The sequence below is a fragment of the Coregonus clupeaformis genome, chromosome 6, assembly GCF_020615455.1.
Source record: "Coregonus clupeaformis isolate EN_2021a chromosome 6, ASM2061545v1, whole genome shotgun sequence".
Lineage (NCBI taxonomy): Eukaryota > Metazoa > Chordata > Actinopteri > Salmoniformes > Salmonidae > Coregonus > Coregonus clupeaformis.
This window is the reverse complement of record NC_059197.1, coordinates 10525875-10535523: the sequence shown is the minus strand read 5'-3', so window position 1 is coordinate 10535523 and position 9649 is coordinate 10525875. Positions and strand designations below refer to the sequence as shown.

General features: G+C 39.7%; 1 protein-coding gene across 1 annotated transcript; it reads right to left on the bottom strand.

The window, feature by feature from the left end:
- Positions 1-379: 379 nt before the first annotated feature.
- LOC121567294 (high mobility group protein B1) lies at positions 380-3050 on the bottom strand. The gene is made up of 5 exons (XM_041877220.1): positions 2945-3050; positions 1857-2019; positions 1554-1699; positions 1266-1440; positions 380-982 (listed from the first exon to the last, which is right to left on the bottom strand). Exons 2-5 carry the CDS (start codon positions 2001-2003, stop codon positions 866-868), a joined length of 585 nt encoding a protein of 194 aa, XP_041733154.1. The 5' UTR covers positions 2004-2019; positions 2945-3050; the 3' UTR covers positions 380-865.
- Positions 3051-9649: the final 6599 nt, after the last annotated feature.

Genomic DNA, 9649 nt, shown 5'->3' with positions numbered 1-9649 from the left:
AATTGTTTTAAGAATAATGGGCAAATATTGTACAATCCAGCAAAGCTGTAATCACTGCCAATGGTGATTCTAACATGTATTGACTCAGGTGTGTGAATACCCATGTAAATGAGATATTTCTGTATTTCACTTTCAATAAATGTGCTAAAATCTATACAATCATGTTTTCACTTTGTCATTATGGGGTATTGTGTGCAGATAGGTAAAACATTTTTTAAAATCATTTTGAATTCAGGCTTTAACACAACAAAATGTGGAATAATTCAAGAGGTATGAATACTTTCGGAAGGCACTGCATGTACTGTGTAAATATTTATCGAAGTCAACCTAATGCCTTATTTAGCTTATGGTAAATCTTCAAATAAACAACAAAAACAACTTATTTTAAAAAAGACCTTTATTTAAGACATTCCTGAATGTCAGCTGCATTTGTTATCAGAGTGGTATTCAAAGAACAATAAAAAGACCTTGTGACAAACATATGAAAAAATATCCTTTAAAACAAATACAGAAACAAAAAAAGACACTAGCTCCCAGAAATCGGATTTGAGAGATGCACACCTAAAGATAATGTATTACTTTGAGAGATGTACACCTAAAGATAATGTATTACTTCCATACTGATGTATAATCCTCCAAAGCAGTTACAGGCAAGGGCAACAACAACAAAATAACAAAAAACAAGACATGTAGTGTTAACTTTAACCAGTTAGGGAGCGTAACACCACCCATCATTAAAACATTAAATATACACACTGCCTAATTCATGTGTTCTCGTTGCATCTGGGTCTGTTTGGAGATGTAAGGTGTGTACATTAGGGTTACATAGCATTAAACAAGAATGTAAGCTCCAACAGCAGGGAGGCTACTCGTCATCATCCTCATCGTCGTCGTCTTCTTCCTCCTCCTCCTCCTCTTCGTCATCAGCAGCTGCGGAGGAGGCCGTATCCACTCTACCATTGGTGCGGTATGATGCGATATCCTGTGGGACATAACATAATTATTTATAGAGCCCGACTGATATGTTTGGATCCAATACCGATATATCTGCCGACATACTATTTTAAAGCGGGAAAATTAAGTGTACTTTTTCCACACTGAATTCTCAAATTGCGATCCAAAAGAGCAATTGTCCAAGAAATATGCTTCAAATGTTGGTTAATTACGTTGTGACAATGACTATTGAATAGAGGATAATCCAGAAAAGCAGGAATTCCAGTCCGTGAAAAGCCCATCTCTGTAAGTTGTAATAGAGCCCTGCTAACCTTGTCGTATTTCTCCTTCAGCGTGGCAGCCTTCTTCTCGTATGGCTTCTTCTCCTCAGCTGCAGAGCTGTTCCACATCACTCCCAGCTTCTTAGCAGTGTCTCCGATGGACAGGCCTGGGTGCTCACTCTTTATCTTGGCCCGGAAGTCAGCACAGAAGATGAAGAACGCAGACCTGAGAAACAAAAACAAAAGAAAACAATGTAAATTCACAGGGAAGTTTAATTCACCTCTAGAATTGCTATCCAGTCTATCTGCCATGCAAACCCAGTAAATGATGGTACGTACGGCGGTCTCTTGGGGGCATTGGGATCCTTAAACCTCTTCTTTTTCTGGCCATTGGGTGGGATGTAGTTCTTCATTTCGCTCTCATAGCGGACCTTGTCTTGCTTTGCCATGTCTTCAAACTTGCCTTTTTCTTTAGGAGACAAGGGCTGGATGTAGAGGTATAAATTCAGATTACACATCTACATGGCCACAAGGTCACTCAAGTGTAACAAAACATACCAAGGTGGAAATAAATCCATAACCATTCTGAATATGTACCAGAAACATGTCACTTCACAATCATTCACTGGTGTGTAATGCTACCTTCCATCGCTCTGAGCATTTCTTGGAGAACTCAGCGAAGTTGACACTGCCTTCGGGGTGTTTCTTCTTGTGCTCAGCCCTGCAGGTCTGCACGAAGTAAGCATATGAGGACATCTTGCCTCTCGGCTTCCTAGGATCTTTCCCCATGGTGACTTGTGTAGGTCTAGTAGGAGAGGATATACATACAGTTTCAAAAACATAACAAGGACAAATTCACCCTGAGCTTTGGCCATATTCAATGAGTGTCCCCTAGCTTCGCATAACAAAGAATGGGGGCGTGCACATTTGTCTCGCCCTTTCTTGAAAAGAAACATTTGTAATCGCTAATAATGGTAACTAGCTGCATGACTGCAAAACCTTTTTTGCTACTGTTTGCAACTAATTAAATGTGCAATTATGCAGAGGGCTGGTGTAGCTAGCAAGCTACAATGGCAGTTGCTAGCTTCGAATCCAGCCCCCTCTGAACACCAAAACACAGCATAGAATTACTAGCTAGCTATCATGGATCCATCCCATTGTTGTGTCGTAGGTAACGTTAATAGCTAGCTAACTAGCCATGCAGTGCGCTAGTGAGCCGTTATAGCTAACTAACGTGTTAGTGTTGCAAAAGACAAAATGAAGACCTCAAATCTGAATCGTATAAAATGGGACAAAACAAAAACAACCAGCTACGTTACAGCAAATAAAATCAAGATGCTCTGTTAACGTTAGCTAATGTCAACGCAACGGGCTTGCTTGTTTGTTAGCCGCAGCTAGCTAGAGCAAAAATAACTAACGTTAGCTAGATAGCAAGCTAGATGTAATACAGTATAGCTAGTTAGATATGTCTGGCTTCCATTAGTTTTTAAAACCAACTAACGTTATTGAAGTCATGAAGATGTTTTAGGTGGTGCCTGATAAATGTGCTGGCTAGCGGTCGTTTGCGGTCTTTTGTTAGCCCATATTTACATAGCTAGTTAGCAAGCGAATGTTTTAAGAATGCTCAGCACAATACACAAATTATTTGAACAAAAATAAATAATTGCCATGTTCTTATTTCCCATAATTCGCTATATATTCTTGCAAATATTTTGGGTGTAAATACATACCGTCAGTTAGCTAGCCAGCTAACGTTACGCTTCAACAAACAACAATGGGACAATGATTAATATTCTGCTAGTAGCACAAACAATGACGTCACTTTCATATGGTAATATAGAATCCTTCAAAATAAAAGCACGCATTTCTAAACATTGAAATGTGGATCTTCTTCTTCGGTGGGGTTTTTGTCAAGTGGCCAGGGTTCCGGTCTAGAAGAACGGTTTCGACTGCTCCTACAGTTTTGCTTCCGTACTGCAGATGCCCGGCACAGAAATACAATTTCCATTCAGGGCCACATAGAGATGTTAGATTTGAAAATTCCTAATAAAACACTTTAGTGCACAAAACATCCATTGAATTATTAAAATACGTTTATATTCATCCAACATCTGCCATGTTTTTCGCTGCTCGCGATGCTCTCTGTGATGTTGGTCGTATAAACTGGATGCAAATGCTGGTCCATATAAACCGGATGCAACCCGGATATAGACGGTCAATGAATCAGCGTATGCAAATGTCAGTAGATTACCTTGAAAACAACGGGCGGACATCTTGGACGCAGTCTCCAATTCTTATTTACCTCAGTGGTTTTAGTAGCCTTGTACGAACCATCCTAATTTAGCGAAACAGAATGTAAGCTCGCCAGATCAGGATGGTTCATATGAGGCTAGGGTTTTAGGGCAGACAACATCCAAAACGTTGTATTGCCGCCCACTACTGTATTCAAAGTTTAAAAAACAAACATATTTGATGGGGGAAAACTAACTTACTCCTCACAACTAAATTAGTAGACAAAACAAAGCAAAACAGACTCCCGCTTCTTCCATTCTTCAAAGTTCCATGTCTTCCCAGTCCGGCTCTGGGGCCTGAGGGTAGTACAGCACCTGACAGCCTTTCATGTAACTCCTTCGCTGAGAAGTCCTCCAATCTCAGAAACCGCTCTGCCGCATCCACAATGATGTCCATCTTTCTAGACTTTTCTCCACTTTGGCAGTGCCGTTGATCACCATAGACATAAAGAGTACAAAGTTCACCTTCTTAACCTGTATAATATTTGGGTCCTGCTGATGACAGTCAAACCCTGTAGCCTGCAGTGAAGGTCTATCCACCACCGTGGACTCTTCAGGACCATTCGCTCCCTCAACCCTTTTGACAGCCGCTGCATATGAAATGTTCTGGTTGGCCCTGACTTTAGCCATTTTCCTTCACCCTCATCGGGCATTCCAATGATGAAGCAACATGGTTCCCTCCACAATTGCAACATTTCACATGATCAAAACTCGAACCACACTCAATATGATCTTCTCCACAACTTTCACACCGTGGCTTATTTCTTCTACAAACACTTTCCACATGTTCAAAGGCACTACAACGATCACAATCTTGGGACAAACGCTCTTACACAATAATTAATATACCCCAACTTCACCTCGATATGGAGGGACTCCGCTTCAAAAAACAAAAGAACAGATACTCTTCACGTTCTCTCCATCAACTACTCAATTCATCCGACGTGCATCAATCACTCCAGGGATATTTTTAATTTCTTCCAATTCGACTTCCCATGAAACGGCAGATATTACCCCCTTGAGGGGTGCCCTGCTCCGAAGAGCTACGCACGACACGACAACATTCTCGACTCGAGTACAACGCAACACAAGCTCTTTCTGCTTATCAGAAGTTCACTAAATCAAAACAAGTCCACTTCTCGTAATCCTTACTGCATTTACTTTACCCATCACTCTTTTTTTGGATATTTCGAATGGATCCGCCCCTCCTCAACAAACCACACTACTACAAGATAAGAAGGGGCATTCGCAGAGAATTCCAATTTGTTTTCCTGCACTACTTTGGTCCTTTTTCCATTCTTTTGGACCATTGTCCTTCTTGCTTTTACCGCCATTAGTTTCAAGTTCACCACCTGCTCCACCTTCCACCATCTTTCACTAGTTCCTAGGAGTCTCCCCCTGACAGCAATGTGGAGAACTAATTCAAGAGATAATACATGTAAATTCGATTTTTATTGTGCTTATAAGCAAATGCAAGAAGGACTTTATGGAAACAATTACAAAAAACATGTAAGACCACTATCGAAAAATACAATGTCCAGATTGGTATGTTCTCAACATTGTGATTTAGAGAAGAAACAATTATACGTGCTGAGGTAAAAGTGGGTTTGGGAATACTCAGTAGGGTCTGTAGAATCTATATATAGTCAGTGGTGGAAAAAGTACCCAATTGTCACACTTGAGTAAAAGTAAAGATATCTTATTAGAAAATGACTCAAGTAAAAGTGAAAGTCACCCAGTAAAATCCTACTTGAGTAAAAGTCTAAAAGTATTTGGTTTTAAATGTACTTAAGTATCAAAAGTAAAAGTAAAAGTATCAATCATTTCAAATTCCTTATATTAAGCAAACCAGACGGCACCATTTTCTTGTTTTTTAAATTTACGGATAGCCAGGGGTGTCAGGGAAAATGTATGGAGTAAAAAGTACATAATTTTCTTTAGGAATGTAGTGAAGTAAAAGTAAAAGTTGTCAAAAATATAAATAGTAAAGTAAAGTACAGATACCCCAAAACACGACTTAAGTAGTACTTTCAAGTATTTTTACTTAAGTACTTTACACCACTGTATATAGTGTTATTTTTTGGCCGACTGAGGTCTAAATATCTAGCAGCACTTTGTACTCCACCCACTCCATTGGTCCCAATACAATACACTATAGGCCTATAAATTACATATTGGCTTATAGAGAAAAAAAGATTCTATGTGCCAAAGTAAAAGTGTGATTAGGATTACTCAGTAGGGTCTGTATAATCTATACCCTGAGTGTACAAAACATTAGTATTGAGTTGCACCCCCACTTTTGCCCTCAGAACAGCTTCAATTTGTCAGGGCATGGACTCTACAAGGTGTCGAAAGCATTCCACAGTGATGCTGGCCCATGTTGACTCCAATGCTTCCCACAGTTGTGTCAAGTTGGCTGAATGTCCTTTGGGTGGTGGACCTTTCTTGATACACATGGAAAACTATTGAGCGTGAAAAACCCAGCAGCGTTGCAGTTCTTGACACAAACCGGTGTGCCTGGGCCCGCCTGGCACCTACTACCATACCCCGTTCAAAGGCACTTACATTTTGTGTCTTGCCCATTCACCCTCTGAATGGCACATATACACATTTCATGTCTCAATTGTCTCAAGGCTTATAAAAATCATTCTTTAACCTGTCTCCTCCCCTTCATCTACACTGATTGAAGTGGATTTACCAAATAACATCAATAAGGGATCATATCTTTCACCTGGATTCACCTGGTCAGTCTATGTCATGGAAAGAGCAGGTGTTCTTATTGTTTTGTAAACTCAGTGTATAGGTTGTTATTTCTTGGTAGACTGAGGTATAAATCCCTAGCAGCACTTTCTACTCCACCCACTCCATTGGCCACAGCGCAATACACTGTTTTTGAAACACCCAATACCTTTTGGGCTGTAGATCAAAAGTAGAGTAAGTCAATGACACTATATATAGATTCTACAGACCCTACTGAGTAATCCCAACCACACGTTTACTTCGGCATATAGAATCGTTTTTTCTCTATAAACCAATATGTCATTTATAAGCCTACAGTGTATTGCTTTGGGACCAATGGAATGGGTGGATTAGAAAGTGATGCTGCATATATAAACCACAGTCATCCAAGAAATAACACTATATATAGATTCTACAGACCCTACTGAGTAATCCCAACCCCACTTTTACCTTGGCACATGTAATATTTGTTTTCTTTATGAGCCAATATGTAATTAATATACAGTGAATGGAGTGGGTGGAGTAAGGAGTCACCAGCACTCTGTATTAAACCCGTTGGTCAGCACAAGAGACCAATTTATGTTTTGCAGACTCTATTGAATAATTCTAATTACATATATTTCTTTAAATATAGCTTTCAACATACCAGTATTGGTGTAAACGTTCTAAAGAAATGCTGGTATAAATATTACAATATTATAAATAAAAGAATGTCAAATTATCCATGAATTGTTTTCAAAGGTGGTTGCAATACTGTGAAAACAGTTGTACTGCACTAGCGTGCCAACAAAATAATCGATTTCTCAAAGTTTAGCTTGTCTTTGCAAGGGGACTCTTATTTTTTATTTACATCCCTCGATCGTGGTGCCAGCATAATATCCTGCTGCTAGGAGAACGGTAATGGGACGATGCTAGCCAGCTTCGATTAGCGGTATTTTCGCTGTGCGATGTCTGCATACATTGTGGCTCCTATTGGCTGCCGCCAACTCATTGGAGCGTCTGATTGGGCGCTTACTTTCCACATCTCTTACTGGAGATGTCGAATGATTGGTCGTCTTTCTAGACACTTCAGAGTTTGAGGGGATTCGATTATTTGGCGCAGGTTGCCCCGGTAGAAGGAGTTTGCACCAGGTGAAAGGTCATTGCATTCGTTTTGGAAACGGGCTGCCTCCGGGGCGTGAGCCAGGTGCCCGGCTATGGCCACCTGGCTCTGGCCAATGGCGAAGTCGGCTCAAAACAAAAGTGATGTAGTAGTATTGAGCACGTGGAGTAATGAGCATTATACCATGGCATTGTTGAATACATGTTTCTGATTGGCTTGAAGAGCATTCTAGAGGTGCATTATTTCCCTTTATAAACTGGGTGGTTCTAGCCCTGAATGCTGATTGGCTGAAAGCTGTGGTATATCAGACCGTAAACCATGGGTATGACACAATATTTATTTTTACTGCTCTAATTACGTTGGTAACCAGTTTATAATAGCAATAAGTCACCTCTGGGGTTTGTGATATATGGCCAATGTGCCACGTTTAAGGGTTGTGTCCTGGCACTCCGCGTTGCGTCGTGCGTAAGAACAGCCCTTAGCCGTGGTATATTGGCCATATACCACACCTCCTCAGGCTTTATTGCTTAAATAAGGCACAGTATATTTGCATGGTAGAATTCAATGGCTGTAGTTCATTCTTACATGTTCTATGTTTGAGCTGCTTTTGAAAGCAAAAGTCGAATTGAAAACATTATTGGTATTGTTGAATTTGATTTTCATAATAGCATGCTAGGACTGAAGGTTTGGTTAGCTAAACTACCAAGTCTGTTTTTTGGTTACCAAGACAACTACTGTCACTATATAGTAAACTTGCTACTGTAGCTACTTCAGTGGATGTTGAACACATTGTCCCTGCAAATGAGCGCGTCGTGGAACACAACTTCCACCTCGTTCATTATTTTCCAGAGAACGCATAGCCCCTTGTTGATTATCCCTTACGTATTCTGTGTTTTCACATGCAAAAGTGATTGCATTTTATAAAAACGCTTTATCTACCTTCCCAATGAAAACTAATTTGAAAATTCAAACATATATGTTATGGTTGACAACACAGTCACGACCTCTGCAGCCAGAATAACAGCAAAGTTTATTGCGTTGCGTTTGTTTAAGCTGTTTATCCCGCTTATACCACAGTTACCAAAAAAAACAATATCAGCACACATCTACCGGTAGATTCTTTTTTACATCTTTGATATTTTAATTTATATAAGTGTAACAGGTCAAAGAATTACAGATTTTTGCAACCGTTCATTTTCTATTTTTTATTTTATTTTGTGAGTTGATTTCACCAAAATATTGTATTGTTCAGCATTTCGTGTAGTTTACAGGTATTGGGAGAGTTAATTGTGTAAGTGCGCCCTCTAGAGTTGGTTTGGTTATATGCGGAGGGGTGTCATGCTTTTCTCAGTCTGCATTGTACTCGGCTGGGAGAGGTATGTGTTCACTTCGGCGTGATATAAACTTGATATACCTGTTAAAACTAAAACGTTTCAGTGCACATAGTAACTTGTATGTATATTATATGATGAGTGTACGTACATTTAATCAAGCTGTGTCGTGAATTTAGCTATTTTTGAGAAATTGCTAACTTAGCTAACCTCGTGTTTTGTTTAGCTGTAAGTTAGCAATCGTCTATCCTCTTGTGATGAAGCCCACGTTGTTCTTTTTATGTTAGGCGGATTCTGGTCGAGGGTAGAGTTTTGAACATTTTCTCTCCTTGATGTTGAACAGGTATGTATTCCCTATATCAGGTTAAAAATATGTGTTCATTTAAAATGTTTTCATGTATTGATTAGTGTTTAATGGCACTGAAAAGTTCAAATGTGAAGGATTACATGTTGCTTCGTGCATATTACTGTATGTATTACCTATTTGAAAGATGGTTTATGTCATGTTGCACAGTATTAATGTAAAGGCTAAAAGCTCAGAGTTTTTGGCAGAGATAACATGCAATATGACACATACATAAGATATACACCAGATGCTATGTTTATTTTCCAATTATGTTGTATTTTATTCCTTGTATTTTTGAATGTGATTATACTCAGTCTGCATTATACTCGGCTGGGAGAGGCGGATTCTGGTCGAGGGTAGAGTTTTGAACATTTTCTCTCCTTGATGTTGAACAGATTGAGAGGGTTGTACACAATAAAGTGCCTTCAAGTACGCCAGTGTCTTGTCTTCAGTGCACCGGAACACAACGCAGTAGTCGGCGACGACCAGACCGCGCCGGCTACATAAGCAAATTCATACTTTCTCAGTTTTTGGTTGCTATAGATGCGACCCCAGACGTTCGCTTGATTAGTTCGATATTTATGGATGTGAACCAGTCGTTCGTTCTTTATGTTCTATTGCCATGC

What these genes read in the sequence shown, in the direction of transcription:
- LOC121567294 (XM_041877220.1), bottom strand. Translation starts at nt 2,003, where the DNA reads ATGGGGAAAGATCCTAGGAAGCCGAGAGGCAAGATGTCCTCATATGCT. An exon ending in AATGCTCAGAGCGATGGAAG is followed by an intron (nt 1,700 to 1,856) that starts GTAGCATTACAC and finishes CTCTACATCCAG; the next exon opens with CCCTTGTCTCCTAAAGAAAA. An exon ending in AATGCCCCCAAGAGACCGCC is followed by an intron (nt 1,441 to 1,553) that starts GTACGTACCATC and finishes TTTGTTTCTCAG; the next exon opens with GTCTGCGTTCTTCATCTTCT.